The 24,171-nt window shown below is 47.3% G+C and overlaps 1 protein-coding gene across 2 annotated transcripts in view; it reads right to left on the bottom strand.

Moving 5' to 3' along the window:
• Window positions 1-2,517: 2,517 nt before the first annotated feature.
• The window catches only part of LOC126013659 (contactin-4), a 669,197-nt gene continuing 647,543 nt past the window's right edge, over window positions 2,518-24,171 (bottom strand). For both annotated transcript variants that reach the window (XM_049776827.1, XM_049776828.1), the window contains 10 exons: window positions 20,917-21,037; window positions 17,682-17,840; window positions 15,490-15,639; window positions 14,918-14,988; window positions 13,911-14,145; window positions 12,291-12,403; window positions 11,700-11,886; window positions 11,132-11,244; window positions 6,786-6,954; window positions 2,518-4,298 (listed from right to left, as the gene is read on the bottom strand). In XM_049776827.1, coding sequence (XP_049632784.1) covers window positions 4,198-4,298; window positions 6,786-6,954; window positions 11,132-11,244; window positions 11,700-11,886; window positions 12,291-12,403; window positions 13,911-14,145; window positions 14,918-14,988; window positions 15,490-15,639; window positions 17,682-17,840; window positions 20,917-21,037 — 1,419 coding nt within the window. In that variant the 3' untranslated portion in view covers window positions 2,518-4,197. The remainder of the gene's footprint in view (window positions 4,299-6,785; window positions 6,955-11,131; window positions 11,245-11,699; window positions 11,887-12,290; window positions 12,404-13,910; window positions 14,146-14,917; window positions 14,989-15,489; window positions 15,640-17,681; window positions 17,841-20,916; window positions 21,038-24,171) is intronic.

Here is a 24,171-nt window from a genome sequence, read left to right as displayed (position 1 = left end):
CATATAAGGCTCACTTTCCAGCTCCCCAAAGACTCCCCCAGGCTCCATAGACATTCCTCATGGTTCCAGTGAATGGATCCAGTGGCTGGTAGGTGCCCAAGTCACTTGATTTCTGCTTCCAAATCCACTCAGCAAACATGCCAGTATCCTGTGTCACCCCAAAAGCTGGGCCTATGCTCTCATTCAGGCCAGGCAGTGGCTGTGGTGAAAAGCCTCTTGGGGACACATGAAGCCAATTCACAGCCAGGTGCAGCCTCTCAGTGAGAGATGAGCTGCCTATTGCTGGAGCTCATAGTGCATCTCCTTATCCATAGGTTGATCCTTTTGTCAGCCTGCCTCAGCTAACTTTTCACGCTCTACACCTGTCTGAGCCCCAGCACCATCTCCTTGTCTGCTTTCCTTATGCCTCTCAGTGTTTAGACATGCAAGGGGAACCAAAATCCTTGGGGAATAGGCCCCTACTTGTCATATTGTGCTTTGTCCTGCCCTGAATTAGGAGTGAAACTTCTAGTGGCTCTGTGCCATTGTCTCTGAGAAGAGCAAAGGGGACCTTTTATGAAGTTGTAAGGACATGTCTGCAGAAGGGTTTGTCCTTCTAAGTCCTCAGTGACAAAACTTTCAAGGTGGCTGTTACTGTTGAGGGCCCTTGACACTGACAACATTACACTTGGGTGGTGGTTACTGTCTTAGCAGCAGGTGTGGAAATCTATGCACCTGGCTTTTGGGGGACCTCGGCTCTGCCACTTTGCACCTGGATAACTATGGGAAGGGGTGCCTGGCTTGACTCTTAGCCCTGAACTGTAAAAGGCACATTCTATCCAGCCAGTGGTCCAACTGGCCACAAGACCCCAGTCATCTGTGTTCCTGGGGGGCAGAGGGCTGATAAACCGACACCAAATGCAGGGAAAAACCAGTGCCTCATCACTATCCCACAATCACTTTACATGTGAGGTGACATTCGGCCAGGCTTCTCAGTGTCATGTGATCATAGGGAAAGGCCAAGGACTTGATTTCCTGAGTCAAACAATCAAACATGGACAACCCACGTACCTATAAACATACCTATTGGAGGTCGTGCAGTTGCCACCATAGCAGAAGAATCCACATTCACCTGAGAAATAGCATTCCCCTAAAGATGCTACCTGGACACAGGGGTGGTGGGATCCCCAAACTCAATCACTGGAAGAACCATGATCTGGGAAAGCAGATTGTCCCTCCACAGTTAGTTCCAGTGTACATATGTACCCATTCATGATCACATACCACACATATGCACATATCACACATGCATGCACATACCACACCCACCACACACTCCACACATGCATACTCATCACACATGTGCGCAACACTACACATGTCACAATACACTTCCTATCCCCAAAGTAGCCTCTGTGCACCAAGTCCAGGGATAGAGCCCTAGCAGCAGCTGAGCAGAAAGTTGTGGTTTGGCCTTGGCACATCACCCTGTGAAAATGTCATGTCCTTTTGGCATTCTTGCATCTCCCTTCACTCATGAGTGCAGGCCTATGACTCTGGCCACTCTTCCTGGGGGGCCCCAGGGAGCACAAGGAAGCACCAGGGAACAGAGCTGCTCACTCTGTGCCAGTCTGAGTCTGGAGCTGCATGAGGCCTGGCTCCAGGTCCCCCATCCCTGGCTATTCACATCCCTGGCTCCTCATTTTTCTGTCCATTTGCTGAAGTTGTTCAAGTGGGTAACCCCAGGTTCCCATCTGCCAGTCACAGGGGCAACAGTCAGGCACATGATAAACTGGGTTGGCACCTCTGAGATATTGTCAGCCAGTAACTTGGGAGCACGGGCTTCAATAATCAGGTCAGGGCTGAGAGAGGTGAGTGAAAGGCCTCAGGGCCTCCTGGCCCCCACACCCAACACGATGCCCACCTATTCCTGCAGGTGCGAGGCTGCTGCAAAGACCTTCAATGGCTGCAACAGTGCTGGTTACCTCAAGATACTGAGGAGCCTCATGAGGCACACATAAAGAACTGGGCACATAAGGTGATGGGAGATTGCAGCAAGATGAGAGCCAAGTCCAGATGTAAATGTACACACAACTTTCTGACATAGAACTTTAGGTGGATTACGGGGTGTGGGAGCTGGGAAGTCTGTACACTGTTGGGCAGTTGTGGGGATAGAGAGCCCAGCCATATGACCACTGGACCCCCTAAGGTGACAGGGCCCGCAGAGGGGCACACGTGGTTCAAAGGTGTCTTCAAAGCTCAGGTTGGGTTTTGATGCTATTAAGAAACAGAATAGAAACTTTTGGCACTGAATCTGGAATCAGGAACCCAGAGGATCTGGCCAAGGAGGATGTGGCTCAGGGAGCCAACTGGTGGGAAGCTCTGAGTCCCTCATGTCCAAGGATCTACAATTGCCAAGAGTGCAGAACCATCAGAGGGGCTGGTCTGCAGCTCTCAGGTTTGAGTCAGACTGTGACCCACATCTCCCTCATTTCCCTGACAGGCAGGTGGGAAGAACACTGCCCAAAGACACGCATCTTTACAAATGACAGAATATTTATTAACAATACCTTTAAAAAAGGATTACATTTTCTAGATCACTGGTAAATATGATTTACACTGAAGAGGGGCTAGCTGGGTTTTTTTTTAATTCCTTTTATTGTTTTGCTGATTTTTTTTGGTATGCATGTGATTTTCAGTTTTATTTCAACATTGAAGTAATCATATCAAACTAAGAAAGGAACACAGCTTGAAATACTGACAATATATTTTCCCCCGAATACCACTCTCATTTTTACACAAGTGGAATCCTTATTATGACTTTATTGGATAAATAGACCTAAATTACATTATTTGTAAGCAAAAATGACAAATTACAGGCAAATTTGAGCTCTTTGAGAAAGAAGAAAAGGTGGCAGCATGTTCACAAGTGAAAATTTTTATAGAAAACATCATTGCTTTGATATGCACCAATCCACAGAGTGTCAGCTTACAAAACCTCCCCTTATAACAAATAGTTCTGTCCATAAGAATACGGGTTTGTTGATATTGTCATTTTCCAACGTGTGACTTTTTTTTTTAAGACTTAGAAGGTATAGCTTAAAAAGGAAGTAGGCTATCTATTGCAAAAATGGCGGAATTGTCAAGACATCAGACAACTGTACTAAGGGTCTGTTTCTTTTTTTTTTCCCCATGGGAAAATAAAACCAACAACCTCCTTAGCTGCAACTCTTTGTTGGAATAGGAGAAATCCGCCCAAGATCATATGTGGTTTCATTCAAAAGGAGGGCTCTATTATTCAAGAAACACATGTTGTATATAACAAGTTTTGTAAAGAAATTATGAGTCTATTCACATAGAAGTACTGTTTTTGTAAAATGTACATTCAAAACAGATACATTGAAAGATAGTAAAATTTGTCCTTGGTCCTCTGAAAGACCTGGTTGACTATAGTAACTTCTGGCCTATGTTACTTCAGGGTGTGTCACTTCAGATTTCTTGGCTAAAGGATGCTCACACAAAGAGGAGAAGGGGCCTTACAGTGGGGCATGTAATTAGGGCATGGTCTTTGCACAGGGTCACTCTCAGCATGGCCTCTGTGTTTGCAGCCAATCCTGAACCAAACTGGAATGAGGCTGAGGCACAAAAGCCACATGTGGTGGGCACATGCAGAATGGCCAGAATGCTGCTGCCCCAGCTGTCCCTAAGGCCACCTGGAGTGTCCTCTATTCTACAGACCCCAGCGTCCTTCAATCTTCCTGCCTCAAATCCTGACCTGTGCATGTGCAACATATTGACCAAGTTGAGCCCAAACTCTGCATTTGAAGGGAATAGCTTCAAATAATAACCATATGATTATGCTGTCAGTCATAGCATTTGTACAGCAGAGGAAAAATTAATATCTACATTTCATGTTAACTTTAAAAAATTCTATAAAACACTAAATCTATAATAAAAATATGCATATAAGGACATATGTAAACTGCTTTGGTAACATCATATTACAGATGCCTTCAGTGCATTGCAGAGTTTCCTAAGAAACTTCGGACAAAGCTAGATTTGCTTTGAGGAAGTACTGGATAACGCCATTCCTAAAGAAGCAAAACCTTTTTTTTTTTTCCAGTAATAAGATGTACTCGAACAATATTACTTCGTACTGGGTGTCTTCAAACCACTAAGTGTTGCCTGGGCCATAGAAAGTCCCGAGGGAGGCTTTTGTCATAAGCTGGACCTGGCTGTGAGGGAGATCATGATGGTGCTGATGGCCGACAGTGTGCAAGCATTGGAGGTGGATGGGCCGGCCCCTCTGGCATAGGCATCTGGAAGGAGAGGATGGTCATTCAGTGTGCTGTCCCAGGTGAGAGGACGTAGGAAAAAGAGATTCACCTGGGGTCAATCCAGGGTTCACTTCTCCTAAGGACACTCCAGGAGGTCTCAGATACTCCTGCTGAGCAAGGAGCAGGTGAGGCCCCCCCTAGACCCCATTTATGTGTCTGTGGCCTGAGGACATATCAAACAGAAGAAACTTCCACAGAAAGAACCACATGAGGTCACAGGCCAGCTGCAGCCACACAACCTACTCCTAGTGACTTTACTTCAGCCTTCCTGCATGTCTGCTCCCCTTTTTTCCAACCTCTCACTGCATACCAACCCCCATGTGAGCCAGCCTCCCATTGGTGCCTCCTGTTGTGAGTCATACACAGAGTATAGCACCTAAACCTCTCTGCCCCTAGCCTGAGCAGAGAAACAAAGGGGGGTTGTGAGAGGGCAACTCATCCAGTGTCATTGACCTAATAAAGACCAGAGAGCAAGACTTGGAGCCATGTCTCTAAATAACACTCTGACTCCCTGCCCAAAGCACCTGACCTGCCTCATCATTTCTGATGCTTCTTCAGGTCTGGAAGGTCCTCATGAGCAATGTGAAAACTCCCAGAGAAGAGCAGCCTTCTTCAGTATCACTGATCATGGCTCTGGGGGAGGAAGTGTGTTCCCCAGCCACCCAACAAGCTGAGCAGGAGCTCACCAAGGTGGCTCAAATGGCCCCCAGTCACCATGTACTGCCTGTCTCCCTCCACTCCCTGTGCTACCCCCATGCCAGCCTGTGCTCTGCCTGGACCCTCAAGTTCCAGCATCCCTGCAGCTGAGAGGCTTTGCTGAGTCACTGAACCTCTGCAGCCTACCACCCCATGAGGTCTCTGCAGATGATGAAAGGGAAGCAGGAGAAATGGGCAATGCCAGGTCTGAGCTTGAGTCTTGCAGCCCTCTGAAAAATGACTCAATGGAAGCTCTGCTGATTGGGTGCCATGAGCTCCACTTTCCATCTCCTGGGACAGGTTCACAAAAGGCAGATTCTTTCTGGGGCTATACACGGTTGGACCTGGACATGCTCCCTGTCATGCTAGATATAAAAGAAAATCTTGGGCAGTTGGAGGGGGAACCAGGGTAGTGACAAGAGCAGGGCCAATCGGCCTTTCAGGGGAACCGGGGTGGAGATAAAGCATCAGTGAGATGCCTGTTTTGTATATACCCTTCTTTTTGTCTCTTGAACCCATATCTGCAGACCTTCCCCCCAGCTCCCTTTGGCTGGTGAATTTCTACCTCTATCTCTCCAAAACCCTTGGGGCTCAGTGGCAGACTTCAGACTCCAGGCGGGAATAAAAAAACAAGATACTTGGTTTCTGCCTTTCTTGTTTAGGCCTCTTTCTTTCTCTCCTCTCCCTCTCCCTCTTCCTCTCCCTCCCCTCCCCTCCTCTCCCCTCCTCTCCTCTCTTCTCTCTGTCTCTGCCTCTCTCTGTCTCTATCTCTCTTTGTACCAGGCCAGGCCATGGCTAAATAGGGGCTGTGCCCAAATTGAGGAGAGGGTTTTTTCTCCATATGCAGCAGACCCTGTGTTGCATTCCCCACTTCTCACAATCAAGAAAGAGAACATTGCATGTCTACGAGGCACAAATACTATCTCCTGCTTCCATGGAAGCCCCAAGCATGCAGGACTAGGAATCTCCATTTCTGCCCACACTGATTTGTGCTGTGACAAACATAGCCATGGTCAGTTATTGATGACACCGTAACTCTGACTCAGGTGCATCACATATGTACACACGTGGGCAGGCAAGTGCCTGCCTCTAAGCCCAGAACTTTCCCTGTGCTCCCAAGAGTCCACACTTCAGAGTCCTTGTTCACCACACTGGATAGCACTGCCAGCAACTCTGTCTCTATCACATACTGCTTGCCCTGCTACCTTTCAGATTCATGAGACTTCCCAGTACCACCAAGTACACACCACAGAAACAGCCACAGATGTGATATTTGAGAAATGGGACTGGATAGATTTTCTGGAAAGAAGCAGACATTTCTCCACCATTCTCTGAAGAAGACCATGCTCTGAGGACTGAGAGATGCTCAATTGGACAGAGGGAGCTGGACATGCAGGAGACCCATCTATACCTCAGCCATGGGATCCCTGAGTTCAAAGTCCAGAGAGCCCTGAACACTGCCTGTTGTGGCCCAAACATCAAAGAGAAAAGAATGATCTGAACTCAGGAACATCCACAACCAAAGTCCTCACTCTGTAGCCACACTGAATTCATCTGGTTTCTAGAGACTGCAGACATCATGTACCCCCAAGCTATGTCTATGGGTGTCCCAAGTGCTAATCGTGGAGATGCTACATGACCGAAAGTGCTCGGAAACTTGGGAGTGCAGCTGATTGAGTCAGTTCCCCTGAGGTCCCTATGCCAGCATGAGGGAAATGAGGGCAGGGGGGTAGGTGTGGACAGTCTTGGGGGCTCAGTAGGGGTGGCTCTTACTGGAGATTTTTGGGATGCGGATCTGCTCACTGCTGCTTCCATCTCCCCCATCACTGATGGGCCGGATCTCAATGATGTAATCCTCATCCAGGGGCAGTGACAGCTCCACCGACGTCTGGTTTGTCTCGATGACCGACATACTGCTCTGTCTGTCCCATCGATATAGAACCTGCTGGCACAACATTCAGGGTCATAGCCAGCACACAAGCTTATGGTAAGCACCCTGGAGAAGACTTGAAGAATGCAGCTCCAGGGAGATGCAGTGACTCCAGAGAGGCTCTCTCCCTGATGACAGAGGGAACCAAGAAGGGCAAATCTTGGATGATATATCTCACCTGTAGAATACAGAGACAGAGCGAAGGAGATGGAACTCCCGAGGTCTGAGATCCCACACACTGTGATTCCACACAGTGCAGGGAAGGAGTTGGGGTGGGGATGAAGACAGTGTCAGAAGTGATAGAGGGACAGTTAGAGGGTCATGGGAACTTGCTGTGGGCAGGGGGAGTAACTGTGTACACCAATTCCATAAATTTAAACATGACTGTCACTGTTAAACTGTAATTAGATATCAAAATAAATAAAATAGCAGGCTTCTTGCAAATGCACTGCTAAGACAAATAGGAATTCCTCAATGGTTGAATAGAACAGAGACCACCTATAGGCCCCCTCTCCTTCGAGAAAGGTCCACAATCCTTTCTAGGAAGTGCTGGGCCAAGGTTCCCTGTACTCCAAGATAGTCAGGCTGCCCTTGTCTCCCCCTGGGAGAGCTGATGAGCCCTGGGTTTCTGAAGAACTATGGGTCATACCTGTGGCCTGTGTTCTAAACAGTCTCACCCATCAGCTGTAGTGGTCCTGATTGCAGACTTGAGCCTTCTCATGCTGCAGCACTTGGCTGCTGTTCTCATTGTTTCAGGGCAACCCAGATGCTCAGGAGAGACCCCTGCCAGAGTATCCCCTCACCTTCCTCCTTTCATCTAGTGAAACTAGCTCATTCCCATCCATTCTTCCTCCTTCAATGCCTGACCACACTTTTTCCCTCACGTCCTTCTGCAGAAATGAGAATCAGATAAGCACCATCCTGTGAGAGACAAGGTTGGGGGCAACAGGAGCAGTTCTGGGAGGCCCTCCAAGTCTGGGGATCATGACTGGCCAAGAGCAGCTGTCATGAGGAATCCCACAAAGCTTTGACCAAGAAGTGTTCGCTCAGATGATGCAATGAGTATTGCAGGGTGGGTCTGTAAAGTTGGGAGGAGGCATGGAGACATGGGCCAGAGACAGGAGGTACCAGCAGCTTTACTGGAGGTGTAGAGCTTCTCCCCTCTCTGAGAAATTTTACTGGTCTGAGAAACATGGGGGTAGGGCAAGGTTTAGAGAAGGTCCGTCCTGGGGGTGAAGGACTGGTCCACAGTGGAGAGATCTCTCCCTCATTATACCAAGGCTCCAAGGCCCCCCATTCCAGGCCTCCCAGCACTCCTAGTTCCACAGCCTTCTGTACCCACTTCTCTAGCTAGCTTCAGGAATCCCACATCCTCCAAGGCTACATCAGACCAAAAAGTGGGGGCTGGGTCTCCCATGCTCAGAGCTCAGCATCTGCTCTCCCTCCATCTAGTGTGCAATCTTAAGGCAGGTCTTGTCTTCCAGTGAGGGACAAAGGCAGCTGATGAAAGAGCCTTTCCAGGGACTCCTCTATGTTCTCCCTCCCCAAAATATTCCAGAAGCTCACTGAAGGGCTCAGGGGTCTCAAAGCCAACCAATTGAGCTTTACCCAGCCATACAGTCCCAAGAAACTGAGGCAGACAGAAATACCAGAAGCAGGCTCCTATTTGATTCAAAGAGCCATTTTAAATCCAGGTCAGTGTGCTCCAAGAAAAGTGTAGCCACTCTACTTCACTTTATTGTAGAACATTTCTTCTAGTCAATGAGCCCTACTACCAACAAATAAAAACACCACCACACAATGGGAAAGCAATACAGAATCTCACCACAGTTGGTGAATGAAGATGGTAGTTCTGAAGACCCAACTAGTATCAACCATCTATATATCCTCTTTAGAAGGACTTTAGAGAGTGTTGAAGATGTTCAAGGAACTTCAAGAAACCATGGAATGAACAGCCAATAAGGCTCAAGAGGATATCAGTTATGTCATTTCTATTTGAAGTTTTCTCACTTCTAATCTCATATCCTCTTGATATTAGAATGAGATAACTTCAAATAGAAATGACCTAACTGAAAAACTTGCTAGATGAAATGAAAAATCCATGGAATGCCTCACCAGCAAATGAACAGCTTCTCAGGACAGACTCAGTAGGCAAAAAGATGAGCTGCAAAATACCTCCACACACAGCAGAAATTGGAAGAGTCTTAAAATAAACAAAGGATGGGAAAAGGTCCTCAAAATAAGCAAACAGACAATAAACCTTATGGGTTAAACTCAACAGAAACAACACAAGCAATCCTCCAGATCCAAAGGCAGTGGTGGGATAAAGTTAAGAAACTCAATGAAATAAATGCCTCACCAAAAATATTTCACTAGCTAGACTTTCATTCAGATTTGAAGGAAGGATACACAGCTTCCTGGATAAATAAGAGTGCAGTACCTTTACAGATTAAAAGCTATCTTTAAAAAAAGAACTGAAAATATTTTTAGGAAGGACAAACCCTACCTTCTATAACAATAATTCACAATATCCCATGAAAATCATCTTTCTCAATGTTAATGGACTAAATGTACCAATTATGAGAAACAGAGTGGCAAAATGGAGCAGAAAATGGAATCCAATATTCTGCTTTCTGCAAGAAACACATTTAAATAGACTAATACAGACTCAAAGTCAAAGGTTGAAAGACAATCCTTCAAGCAAACAACTCCCTTACAAAGGTTTAAACACATTTAAATAGACTAATACAGACTCAAAGTCAAAGGTTGAAAGACAACTCCCTTACAAAGGTTTGGGTGGCCATACTACACTAATATACTAATAAATGACATAGACTTCAGGCTTAAAAGATTATAAAAAGGGCCGAAGAGATAGCACAGTGGCGTTTGCCTTGCAAGCAGCCGATTCAGGATCTAAGGTGATTGGTTCAAATCCTGGCGTCCCATATGGTCCCCCATGCCTGCCAGGAGCTATTTCTGAGCAGATAGCCAGAAGTAACCCCTGAGCACTGCTGGGTGTGGCCCCCTCCCCCCAAAAAAAAAAAGAAAGAAAAGAAAGCAAAACAAAAAATCAGCACCACAAAAAAATAGAAAAAAAAAAGATTATAAAAGACAGAGGTCATTTCATAATTATCAAGGGAGATGTACCTGAGGATGATATAACACTTTTAAACATATATATATATACATATATACCGTATTTTCTGGCATATAAGACGACTGGGCGTATAAGACGACCCCCTAATTTTGCAGTTAAAACATATGTTTAGGCCTATAGTCGCTGTATTAGACAGAACGCTCCTGTGCTGCAACTGTATGTACCACAGTGAGCCAATTACAACAAGCAAAGGTTCAAAGGTTATACTGTAATAGACTTCCTCTCTGATTCTGGCCAATCTGAGCAGGCTTTTTACAGTGTAGATTCGGGTCCAGAACATTGTCTAATTTGCATGCATAAAAAGCCTGCTTGGATTGGCTGAGTTAGAGAGGCGGTTAGAGCAGCCTCACAGTGATTGGTGCAGGATCGAGTTGGAAAATTTGTTTTGTGGCAATATTCAGACAATTTTCGTTTAGCGGCATATTGAAACATTTTTCGGGATATACTAGGCGTATAAGACGACCCCCAATTTTTGGTTGACTTTTTTTTTGTTTCAAAAGTCATCTTATATGCTGGAAAATACGGTATATATAGGCATCCAAAAGCAGGGCCATAAAAATATTTCAAACTACTGCTAATAGACTTGAAGAAAGTCATCAATAGCAACAAAATGGTATTTGGAGATTTCAACACTGCTCTGTCATCTCTTGGTAGATCAACCAGGCTAAAAGTCAACATGGATATACTGGCTTTAAAGGAAGAGATGGAAGAGAGTGACTTAGTATACATATTTATACATATGTATATATGTATATATATGATTATATATATATATATATATATATATATGCTTTTTGTTCCCCCCCTTTCCAAAGTTGAATATACTACCTTCTCTGATGCACATGCAACATTGTCCAAGATAGACCACATGTTGGGCCACAAAACATACCTCCATAAAATCAAGAGAATAGAAATTGTATCAGAACAGGCTATAGGAAACTCAGTTAGCTGCAATGCTGCTCAGGGAGCTGGAGTGGGCCTTGTGCATGAAGCCTAGGCCCCAAATAACTAGGACTTGCAAGAGTCACCCACCTTGTACCCTTTCACCTCAGACTCATTGTCCCGGGCCTTTACTTGATCCCAATTAAGGATGATTTTGGAGTCCGAGGAATTCCAGATGATGTTCCCAGGGGGCTGGCTGGGGGCTGTGAGAAAAGAATTCATGGGAACAGTCATAAATCATGAAGCCTCAATTAGTCTGAGCCATGTCTTTGGGCTATCTTATTAATGCCTCTAAAGTCACTCACATCTCTGAACAATATCATTAATATTTCCTAGGTCACTCCAGCAGCAGAACAGAGGTGCACAAATGTGAAAGGGCTAAGTGGGGCATCTCATACTTAGAGCCAAATGTGTGGACATTCAGCTGTCTTGAAGCAGTGGCTCTGCAGTGCTGGGCACCCTATACAGGTCATCTTATACATTAAGATGAATGAGAATCCACAGATTGATAGTATATTCTGGGGGGGGGCATGATTGTATAGAAGTGAGTGGGGAGCAGTAATGGGCAATAGTATGGTACTGAGTAAGGCTGAACCATGCTGAGGGGCTGGTCCTTAGCTTGGCTCACAGGAATGGTCCTAAGCCTGGCTATCCTTACGTGGTTTCCTGGTAGTAACATTGGCTGTTGCACTGGGTGGGCCTGTCCCTGCTGAGTTATAAGCCTTCACAGCAAGATGGTACAGGACACTGCCTCTCAAGTTGCTGATTCTTGTTGATGTTTGGTTTCCAACTGTTCGTATTTTTCTAGCATTTTCTTCCTTGTCATCATGTCTCCAGTATTTAACCTGAAAAAAAAACACAAAGGAGATTTGGGAAATGGGGGGTTAATTCCATTAGCAAGGGTGGAATGTAGTTAAGCCACATCGATTCTCAGGACCTGGTAAGTTTGAAGATGGGTTTTCAGGGCCAGATGCTTGATTATCTGGGACACGTTAGGCAGGAAGAAGGGAGAATATGAGATGTGAATCAGTGCCACCTTCCTCATCTCTGCCTGTGACTGACTGCATCCTATGGCTCCAAGTCAGACCCAAGTTCAAATCTGTTTGCCAACTCAGACCTGCAGATTCTGAGCAGAGAAGCAGTGGATCTCCTGAGGGCAGCTGGGAAGACACCTCAGCCTAGAGGAAGTGTCTGGTCTGGGACCTACCACAGAATTCTTGGAGCCCTACACAGTCCATCCCCTGCTCACCTCATATCCCTGAATCCGACCTCGATTCTTTTCCTGAGGGGAGGCCCAGAAAACCTCAATATCAGTGGCAGACAGACTCCTGGCAAAGATGCTGGCTGGTGGCCGAGTGGGCTCTGTGGAGAGCACAGAGGGGAAAGGCAGTCAGCACTATGAGATGAGGGCTCATGACTTGTCAGGTTGGAATCCCCAGGGTGATGTGCTGGCCCTCCTATCCCTGCTATAAAGTCAGGATCACAGATGGAGGGGTGGGGACACTCGCCCAGAGTCTTTGGTATTGAAATCAGGCTGGGAGAGTTGGAAGTAACTCAGGCTTTCTTAAGAGATGTCTAAGACACATCTTAAAGAACCTGTGTCAGAGAGGAGTCCTGGCCCTGGCTCCTTTCACAGGAAGGAAAGGGGAGCAAGGATCAGCTCACTTTGAATCCTGGGGCAGCTTTTGGTAGAGGTGGATTGTGTGACCTTGACTATGAACTGTGTCCTCTCTACCGGGACTTTGACTAGCTCCTTATGACCTTAACTAATACACACTCTCCCTGTGACTTTGACTAGTCTTCACTCTCCCTTTGACATTGATTAGTTCCCACTCTTTCTATGACTTTGGATAGTCTAGCACTCTCCCTGTGACCTGACTTGCCCACACACACCCTGTGACCTTGACTACTCACTCACTTTCCTGTGACTGTGACTTCTCCAGCATTTTCCCTGTGACCTTGACTAGTCCTGCACTCCATGACCTTGACTACTCCAAACTGTCCTTGTAACCTTACCTAAGTTAGAACTCTCCCTGGGACCTGACTTTCCCCACTCTCCTTATGACCTTGATTAGCCCCATGCTCTCCCTATGACCTTGAGTAGTCCCCATTGTTCCTGTGATCTTGACTAGCCCCACTTTCTATGACCTTGACTACTCTAGTACTCTCCATGGGAATCAAGTGGCTCAGGTACAAGGGTGGGGTACTGGTTCTGGCCTTCATCTCTATTTCAGTTAGTTTGACCAGAGCCCTGCCTATGTATGGCCAGCATTTTCCTTTCTGAAAAGAGAAGAGAGTTGCACATGAGTCACAGTGGACTAAAGTGGTGGGCTGCACAAAGACCATGATGGGGCAGTCAGTCACTGGAACGGGGAGCAGGACACTGAATGTGTTATGTGTGGGTCACTTGTGACAACCACAAGCTTCTTGATCTGCTCTCTCCTTCCTAAGAGGAACAAATGGTAAATAATGCAACAACAGATGTTGTGAGCATCATCAGGGATGTGGTTTCAGCAAGATTAGGTATTCAAGGGGGTTTGCTGATTGTATCAGCAAAGAGGGTTTGGGGGTCCTGCAGGGGGACTGATCCCAGTTGTGTGGTAGATGATCAAGGGAACAATCACACGCAGCAATCTGGGAGGGACCCTTCAAGTAAACCAATTACAATAGCAGCATGGGAAGGATCAATCACAGACATGATGGGGGCTGCCTTTTCAGTGATGGTGAACACCAGGTAAGTCGGTCCTTGTGATACTTCCTCCAGACAGGACAAGCTTCTGCTCATGGGAACTCTGCTCATGGGGACACATACTCAGGAGGCTGCCCCTCCTGAGTATGGAGAAAGGCCTACCTGGGAGCCCCATCCTACCTTCCTCAGCCGAGTAGACCACGGTGGCAGGGCTGAAGGGGCCTTCTCCCTTGTTGTTGAAGACGCCCACCTTGACCTCGAACGGGGAGAAGGGCCGTACACTCTCATTCCGGAACACGTATCTGGATGCATCGGCTGAGGCCAGCACCGTCAGCATCCATACTGTCTTCCCATAGGGCCGGAAGGCTACCACATAGCCAAAGCCACGGCCATTCTGAAGTTCCTCAGGCACTGTCTGTGGGGAGGGTATGCTCAGGGCTAGACAAGGCTCACCTCAGGACTGTCCATGGGCCTCAAAGTCTTTTGACTACTGTCAGCGCCATGCTGACCCTAGAGTGGGTCCACAGGCCTTTCAGGCTTCTCTTCCCTTTTCCTCTTTCTCCATCCATCTTGACCCATCAGTGCCCTACTGCCCAGAGTTCACCCACAAGCCTCCCTGTCTCCCTCTGCATCTCGGGAGCCAGGTGTGCTCCTTGCATAGATATAGTTTAGAGCTTAGAGCTGCCTCCTAGAAGAGCAAGTCTGGGTCTGGTGTGCTGGAAAGAACTCAAAAATAACTTGCAGAACTACTAGTCAACTTTGCAACAAGCCCCTGACTTGGTATCCTCCTCCAAGGCAGAGCTGAGAGTTCCAGGAAGAGAAAAGGCCAGGCTCTAGGCATGTGCAGTCCCAGAACCCTCGGGCAGGGATCTTTTCTACTGTGCTAGGAAAAGGGAAGGTTTCAACCCGGAATCCCAGAAAGCATGTGAGCCCTTCCTCACCACCACTGTCCCCCAGAAGTTTCCTGCAGAAAGGCACCACGAGGAAGTGGTGTAGGGGCATGGACTCTGGCCACAAGACAGCTCACTGCACACACCTTTGCTTTTGGCCACCTTTTGTGATAACTTATGTGTTGTAGGGAGCTGGCACCTCACAACTAGGCCCTGCTTGGCTCTCTTGAGTGAGCGACACTGGTGACAACCACAGCTGGCCTGGCTGGGAGCTTAGGGAGGTCACATGTCACTCACCTCCCACGTGATGATCAGTTCTGACTTGCTGCCTCCACCTCCACTGACATTGGCAGGAGTAACTTCAGGGACTGCAGGAGACAGGCAGAGCATTGAGCAGGGATACAGAGGACCCAGTTCCACATAGCAGGACCCCCAAACTGGCTTTCCAGAAGGACTATAGTATGATTAAAGGGCCAAAGCTCCAGTCAGGGTGGGAGAAGTCAGGAAACTGTTCCAGGAGACTGGAGACCCTCAGCTGCCTAATTGTGTGTCCACATTTGTATGCATAAGTGCATGCATGTATGAGCTATGTATATAATATGTGCATTTATCTGATTGGTAGATGTGTGCATATGTGACATGTGGGTGCATTGTGCATATGTATAGACTCATGAAGTGTGCACATGATTCATTCCTATGTAGACATTCATGTGTTTTTATGTGTGCATGCACATGAGTTGTGTGTGCTTGTGTGTGTGTGTGTGTTTATATATATATATATATATATATATATATATATATATATGCAAAGTCTTGGTGAGTGGAAAGACCCCTGAGGAGGGTCCTGAGAACTCTCGGGTGTCACTCACGAGCTTCCTCTGTCCTCCGCCTCTCTGAGGGCTGGCTGGGCTCCCCGATGCCAATTGCGTTGGCAGCCACCGTGCGGAACTCGTACTCTACCCAGGGGTTCAAACCCACTACAGTGGCTGTGAAGGTCCTGCCATCAATGAGTTCTGGTACTAGAAAAAAGGACAAGATGGGATAGATGTAAGGACCAGAGACACACATGATATCTGTCCAGAAATGGGACAAGGTGGGGTGGTCCTCCCAACTTGAGACACACATGGCTCCCTGTCCAAAGATAGGATTTTCCCTGCACCCCCATTCCAGCCTCTTTTTGCCCAAGTCAGTGGGGCTGGCTGAATGCATCCCAGACTATGCTGAATAATAAACTATCAAATACCAGCACATGACATCAGAGAAGAGACAATCATCAAGGCTCAAAGAAATGAGATAATGGTGGTGACTGTCATCCTGGGTCAGGGACTGAGCTCAGCAAGGACTCAGAACATGATTTTCAAAGGCTGGCCTTTGACCTAGGACCACACATTCTGACTTTTGTTATTATATTTGCTCTGGGGTCTTGGCTGCCTGAGCGGTGGCCAGCAGAGATAAATGAAACTATTGGCTTAATTTCAAGGGTACAAGAGGACAGGAAGCAGCATAAGGTATTCCTACATTAAAAATACAGGAACCCTGCTGCCCCATGGGTCAAACTGCCACTTCTGCCACTTTCTATGGGTTGCACTTTGAGAGAAACTGGACAAACAGGTCATTAATCCAGGAGCAAAGACTCAGCACCTTCACTGAGGTGGAATGAATTGAGTAGCTCATATTCCTGAGCAACAGCAGGTCATGCTTTGAGAGTCTTTAACCACCTTCTTCTTGTATTGGTGGCCTTGCTCTCGGGTTACCAGCTGCATCCTGGCCTCATTTTTTAGCTCTGGGAAGGTTTGAGCTTTCCATGAAAACACTGAAAGTTGGGAGACCAGAATTCTTGCCCTGTCTCTTCACTGCTCATCTAAACCATCATCCTCTTCCTCTTAGGAGAGTGACCCATAGGAAGGGCATGCTTCATGCTTCTGTGTGTGGACAGGCAGCAGGGCAGGGTGTGCTGAGAACATGCTGATTTCTGAGGAACCCCAGACAGCTCTGAGCCCCATGCTGGGCTTGTTTCCTTCTCTGCCTTCTGTCAGCTGCAGTTCAAGGTGTTACTATGGGTTGCAGGGGCACCTCCTGATGTTCACAGAAGTGTGGTTCTGATGGTTCAGTGCATTAATGAGAAGTTCTTTGGGGCTACCAGGGCCACACCAAGAGGTTTGAGAGGACATGTGCCAGGGATGAAACTTGAGGCCTGGTACATGCCAGACACATGATCCACTACTGCACCTGTCCACAATCTGAGCCTTGCTTTGGGGTGAGGGAACATCATATCTGTGTCCTAGGGAGTCAGGCCACTTGGAGGAAGCAACACGGTGAGAATGTGGCATCAGAATCCAGAGCTTTCTTTGTACCTTTGGAGGCTCTCACAACTGCGTGGCCCAGGAGGCCAAGCCACCTGCATATTTAGTGTCTCAGCTGTCATGGGGACCACCTTAGAGACTAAACCTCAGAAAAATGCTCAGTGGGGGATGCAGTGTGTGGCCTCTGTCATGTCCACTCTCCATTCTTCAAGGCCTGTCTCTACTGCCTGCAGACTCCAGAAGGGCCAGCACAGTGAGGTAGGTGCTGGCCCAGCCACACTTAATTTTCATGGCATCCAGAGCATAAGAGAGACCATGGTGACCATTTCCAGGGCTGGGCCTTAACATCGTGGGTATGGGTGATGCCTTTCCTGCCCAGTCCTGGGCCTGGCTGGCATCCCATTCAGTGGCCCCTGAGAGCCACTGAAAGTTTGTGTCACTGTCCCCAGAGTGGGGCATAGGGCAGAGAGAAGATCTAGAGATCAGAGGGTATGTTTGACCTTTATAATGCATAAAGTTGGTGCAAAATAAATTTGAAGGGAAACCCGACCCTTGTATGGTTAGTTTCGCCTTACAGTAGTGAAAGAAACAGGTTCTTTTACAGGGCAGAGCCACCAGAACCAGAAGTGTAGGACCACCTGTGTGCTGTCACACCAGGGGCCACTGCTCCTGCCATGCCCTGTCCCCAGCTATCCTGTGCTTCCCTGGCATTTCCTTAGGCCTCTGTTAAGCTGCTGTCCCTTTGCCAGTGATCATACCTGTGCTGGCAGCCTGCCAGCCCACAGAGAAAGGTGTTCTGGCCTGGATGACGTACAAGGTGACTGGGCTGTGGTTGTCAGGCCCGGGTCTCCAGGATAACTGTGCTGTGGTGTCTGTGATTTCATCGATGGTCACAGCCTCAGGGGGACCTGGAGGACCTGGGAAAGAACAAGATTCTCAGAAATGAGTAGGACAGGGGATCAGCAGCTGGAGCAACCTGCAGTGCCTCTTGGTTCTAGGACTCAGATGTGGGCACATGGGTCCTTCCTGGGACGCAGACATGGACACAGGGTCTTCCTGGGACTCCCAGTGAGAAGCCACAGGCCAGACAACTTGGCTTATTCCAGGTGCTAATATGGGCCAGTCTCTGGGCCTCAGCTTGTCTCTGTCCTCCACTATTACAGATCTGCACTAAGGGCCTGCCGCTGCCACTGGGAGGACATTATAATGCAAAAAGTCTAGAATTTTCAAGTTGTAGTTTCACTCAGGCTGCAGTCTGGAGCAGAAACAGCTCTAGAATTCTGAAAGTTGCCAATAGTCCCAGTAGGCATTTGCTTTCCCCCCCGCCAACATGGGGTTAGAAGACATGATGCCAGAGCATGGTGCCTCCCACTACTGCAGTGGGAGAGGGCTGAGTGCGGTCCTGAGCACTGCAGGGAAACAACTAAACACTACAGGGCAGCACTGAGTATTTTAGGGAAGCAAGTCCTGAGCATCCTGGGGTGTGTCCCAAATTAAAACCATTCCAAGGTGGCAGCAACCCCTGGCACCCAGAAGTACCTCCTCCATAAAGGATCCCTGGCTCTCCCCACTGTCTAACATGTCCAATTCTACCTGCAGCACTGTGAAGCACAGGAGAGCAGTGTGGGAAGAGGGGGCAGGGAGCCCAGTGTTGGGATGGGCCAGCCAGCAGGCAAAGCTGCAGTCAATGTCTGAGGCCTGAGTACACGGTCAGCCAGGACACTGGCATGTCAGAGGCTGTGGACTGGAAGTGGCTGGGGCCACTCAGGCAGTTGCATGGCCCACACTGACCACTATGCGGAGGTCTGGGCTCCGTGGACTCAGCTCCCACCTAAATGGAAGGACCTTGGTGTCTCGGGGAGCAGTGCTGTGGAAGCAGGGCTATGAGCAGTACTCTGGGAACCTGGGTGTGATTTAGTCCCTGAACCAGACCCTGACTGCTCCAAAATTTTTGCTCACCCAACCACTAAGACAACCCCATTATTCTCTCACATCTGTCATGATGAGTGAGGCTGAGGAAGTACCCCAGGAAGGGGGCCATTGTTTTGTTCCTGCACCCCCAAACCCACAACACAGATAAGGCCCAACGGAGGTTGGCCAACTCCATTTTGGGGAAGTATCAAGAATGACACAATGCACCAGAATTTACTCTGTGAAAGGACAAAGGGCCCAGGGGCTCTAGAAGCTTCCATTATAGGCAGTGGCCAAGGAGTTGGGATCTTCTGAGCAGTTCTGGGGTTCATGCCTGGTTCCCTCTGTGAAGAAATGCAGCTGGTACATACAGAGGAGAAAGACCAGAAACTAAGGGTTTCGGTAGAGTAGGAATTTATTGGCCTAATTAATTGATGAGAGTAGACTTGCTCTAGACTGTGCAAACTCCTGTTGGTACTGAATGTTATTTTCTGTGAAATGAAGTATACAATATCATTTAAGAACTTCAACTATTACTGATTTAAATATTTATTAGTCTAATTTATTGGTGTTTAAATTGCTGATCTGCACATTACCCTAATTAAATGGAGGATAAATCTCCAGCAGTGGGATTCTTTTGTCCCCTCAGGGAAAGTGGTTGCTCGGGTGACTTTTAAAGTAGAAATAAACAGTGTGTTGATGTGTTATTGCTGTGGAGCCTCAACCCCAGCCACAGTGGCTCTTTGATCTCAGGCTACATTTGCACCAGTGTCTGAGGCTTAGCAAAGGCAATCACAACAAACACAGGTGAAAACTATTTTCTTGAACCTCTTTATGGATTTGGGGGGGGGCACACCCAATAGTAATCATGGTTTACTCCTGGCTTTGTACTCAAGAATCATTCCTGGCAGGCTCAGAGGACCATATGTGGTGCCAGGAACCAATATGGGTCACATACATGCAAGGCAATTGCCCTAACTGCTATACTATGATCTGGCCCTTGACAATGAACTCCAGTGCTGGGTCCCTAACACCCTCCACCCCCAGTGCCCACGGGGGTATTCACAGTGACCCAGGTTCTCTGAACCCTACTTCCAGATCTTACCTGCCTTATGGTCACTTTCTGTTCTCAGAGAGCCCTGCAGAGACAGTGAGGACTTGGAAAGGAAACTATAGCTAGGAAAGTGACAGTTGAGGTGTTGGGTTAATACCAGAGCCTCCAGGAGACTGTGTGGGCCTCTGCTTGGCTGGGTGTAAAGATCCCCACTTGATCCCCGGGTGGAGAGCTGAGAGGTGGTTTGGGAGCTCTGGGTATCAGCAGAACACTAGTCTTATGTGCAGGAGGCCCTGGGTTCCAGCCCAGGTTAGTGGAGCAGGGATAGTACTCACAGTCCTGGGGGAGATGAAGCTAGACTGTGAGTTGATACACCTCAAAGTTCAGCTCCTTAAGTGGGGGTTCATGACCCTAAATGTATAACTAAATGTAAGGGTTGTTATGGAATTAATTTTGTTTGTTTGTAAAGGTCTGGTTGAAGGCTATTTGACAAACCTATACAACCAGATTGGAGGAACAATTTCCAGGGTAAAATGGTTGTGAGCGGAAGATCATGAGCAGCTCCTGGTGACACAATGCCAGCTTGGCCACTGCAGCTATGTACCATATGCCATTAGCCTCAGAAGCTGTGTCTTTGGAAATGAACAGAATTCTCAAGTTTTGGAGGCAATGGAAATAGAGTAAAAAGTGGTGATAAATTTACTGAACTACTAGGCATATCGGTGACTTGGTTTAGCTCACTGGAAACATCAAAAGCTCCCATTTAGGCCCTTCCAGCCTCCTAGTTCTGTTATAATTCTAGGAGGTTCTGAGCAACTTCAGAAATCATATAAGAGGAATATTGGGAACTCACAGGCTCTGCTCTGCCTGTGCTCACCTCCCTGGGGTGTTCATTTGCCTATTTCCTCTGCCACAGGCTCAGTTTTTGTCTGTTCATTTTGCCTTGTTAATATTTCCAAATCATCGAAGTCTGCACAGGAGTACATACCGCAAAACTTCTGTGCATGGCCTGAACCCCAGTGCCATACCTCTCACGATGAGGGTGGCAGTTGCAGACAGCTGGTCCACGCTGGTCTGCACGTTGCAGACATACTTCCCAGCATGCTTCAGCTGGATGTTGCGGATCATCAAGTCACCAGCTGAATCCTGCTGATAAAGTCGAGAAAAGTGGTTCCAATGACTTTTTAATGAGTTCTAAATAGCATTATTGCATGAAGGCCACTGTGACTAATGGATTTACTCCCCACTGGCTGAGAAGCACTTCTAAGAAGGGAGCTCCTCAAAGAATGGAGCCAGCCAGCCAGGTTGGATGTACCTGGGCAGGGTGTGTGAATGCCATGTACCATGTGCCTCTGCCACAACAGCCACTTCAGCTAACATCAGGAGGCCACTGGATGAAGAGGCCTAAGCTTCTTCAGATCTGTTCTCTCCCTAAAGCTCCATGCTGGCAGCCTCAAGTTTTGGAAGCTATACCAGGTGCAAGGGGGCCAGCCCACAGGTGGCAGCAACTATGCCTGACTGCACAGCCTGCCAGAGCCAAAGCTTTGATTGCTCCAGGGCTCTACAAAAGAAGGTTGAGGCCCAGCTTCCCCAGGGAAATCTGGCTTCACCTGGTGTGGGATGGTGCTAATTTATTTCCTAAATACCAAATGCATGCTTGATTACCAGAGGAATAAGACCAATTGCATCTTGATGTGGCCATCTCTGTGCCCTGAAACTATTCCTTTGCTTTCACCAACACTGTCCAACTAGGATAGATGCAATGATGCTTTTCAAGACTTCCTGAGGCTTGGAAGCTGAAGAATATGGTTACACCTTGGAGTCTGGTTTCATAGTTTTACTCATGGGAAGCTTGGAGAAGAATAGATAAGGAGGGGCCGGAGAGATGGCATGGAGGTAAGGCGTTTACCTTTCATGCAGAAGGTCATTGGTTCGAATCCCGGTGTCCCATATGGTCCCCCGTGCCTGCCAGGAGCAGTTTCTGAGCACAGAGCCAGGAAAAACCCCTGAGCACTGCCGGGTGTGACCCAAAAAACCAAAAAAAAAAAAAAAAAAAAGAATAGATAAGGAATAGATGGTCTCAGAGTCCAAACTGGGCATCTCAGGGTACCCTGAACAACCGTCCCCTCTCCCTTCCCAAACTAGAGAGCCTGGGGATGTGCCAAACCACAATGATCTGGACATTGCTCAGTGGTGCGGGGGTGGCAGCCTCTTTTCACAGAGTTCAGATGGGCTTGGGGTTCAGAGGGCACTTTGTCATTACTTCACAGAAGAGTTGTTGGCATAAAGAGATGAGTGACCTGCCTATGGCCCCTGGGCTGATAAAGGGCACTGTCTCCAACTGCCTTTGTTGAGGGTGGTACCCTGATGGGTAGCGGTCAGGACACTGCCTTCCCTTTAGGGTTCAGGCACAGCAGGGTGCAGAGTGCAATCGCAGCTGAATTCTAGTGGCTGTAGGCATGGGGCTGCCCCTGAGGGTTAGGACCTCCCTGGGTCTCCTGCAAAGGCCAGGGATGGGAAGAGACAAACAAGGGATTGGTGATGACCCAGTCAGTAGCTGGAGGGACAATCACATCCAAGAAAAGCTACAAATTCTCAGTTAGACCAGGGGAGAGGTCAAAGGGATAGAGAGTGTGCCTGGCCCAAGAGTCTCTGGGTTGATTCCTGGGCCACCCAGAATGACTGGATGTAGCCCCAGTGTCCCTCCAATTTATTACTAGCCCCCATAGTCTTATTTAACTTGAGGGTTTTAATCTAGGTTCTACAACTTCCTAATCAACTCAGACAAAACAGCATCACAGTTCACAGGATGCTTCTGAGGGTCAGGATCTATAAAAGAATTTGGAAAAAGATCCGACACTTCACAAAGGCAGGGGATCCCCCTTTTCACAATCATAACACTTCCAAGTGAAGCACATTATATATGAGTTTGGCTAATAAATAATAGCTAATAAATAGGCTAATAAATAATAAATAGCCTAATAAATAGGCTAAATAAAAATGCATCTCGTCAGAAGAGAACCACAAACTAGAGCCAGACTGAGTTTACCGTAATTGATATAAGGATGAAATTGTGTTGAATCATATTGTGTTGAAGAGGGAAGTCTTTGAGTTTGCTAGAATTAAGGAATGAGCCATATTGGGTTTAAATTGGGCATAAGGGCATAAGGCTGTTTTAAGGAGAGAAGACATTGGATTTAAAAGAGAAGCTGTATTAGTGTTGCTGGATTTTAGGAGGGAAGCCACACTTGCTTTAAGGGGAGAAACTATGGGGTTTGAGCATAAAAGGTTTTTGGGGGGGGGGTTGGGCCATACTCAGTGGTCCTCTGACTCTACTCAGAAATCACTCTTGGCCAGCTTAGGTGGACCACATGGGATGGGGATTGAACCGCAGCACTGAACCCCTGTGGTATGGGAGTTAAAACTTACCCCTCCATTTGCATGCAAGGCAAATGCTCTAATGCTGTGTTATCCCTCCAGTCCTTTAAGCATAAAAGTTTAAGTTTGAGAGATCACTGGGCTTCAGCATGAAAGACACATTGCATTTTAGTGAGGAACCACACTGGGAGGGTTAACATGTTGATGCTGCGGTGCCACCTGTAGCTCACACTTGAATATGGTTTAACACAAATTGTAGTACTCATGGCAATATGTTAAAGTAGAGAAGCCATGCTGGGTCTAAGAAAGAAGCCATTTTGAGTGCACTGGGTTTAAGGAAGGTGCCATGTTGGATTTAAAGGAGAAAATCACATTGGACTCAGTGAGGGAAGTCAGTTTATGTATGAACAAAGTGATATTGGTTGGAAGAAGATATCAATATTACCTTCAAAGGAGGAAGACATATTTGACTTTAGGGATAAAGTCAAGAGCCATATTGGGTTTAGGATAGAAGACACATTAGATTTAAGTAGGAAATACTGTATTTAAGGGACAAAAGTCATAGTGGGTTTCATGAACTCAAGGGCAGAAGATAAAATGAGTTTGTGGGGAAGTCACCTTGAATTTTAGAAAATCCCTGTACTGGCTCAATAATCCATTTTATCCACTCATGAGTTGGGGGTGAAGAAACTAGATGTGGCCTGAAGATTTCTTGACACAACCACCTAGGAGCAGAATTTTGAGGCTGTGATTTATGTGTTCTTTTTATTTATTAGTTTTGATGAGATTTTTTAAAAGTAGACCCCCAAAAAAGCCAGGATACATAGAAGTATCTGGTAGAAGTAGGTCACAGTTAATGTCCCCTTCCTATGGTGACTGTCTAGATCTAACTGCTAATTGAGCTC

Source organism: Suncus etruscus, chromosome 7 (assembly GCF_024139225.1).
Source record: "Suncus etruscus isolate mSunEtr1 chromosome 7, mSunEtr1.pri.cur, whole genome shotgun sequence".
Classification (NCBI taxonomy): Eukaryota; Metazoa; Chordata; class Mammalia; order Eulipotyphla; family Soricidae; genus Suncus; species Suncus etruscus.
This window is presented reverse-complemented; position numbering and strand designations above follow the sequence as displayed.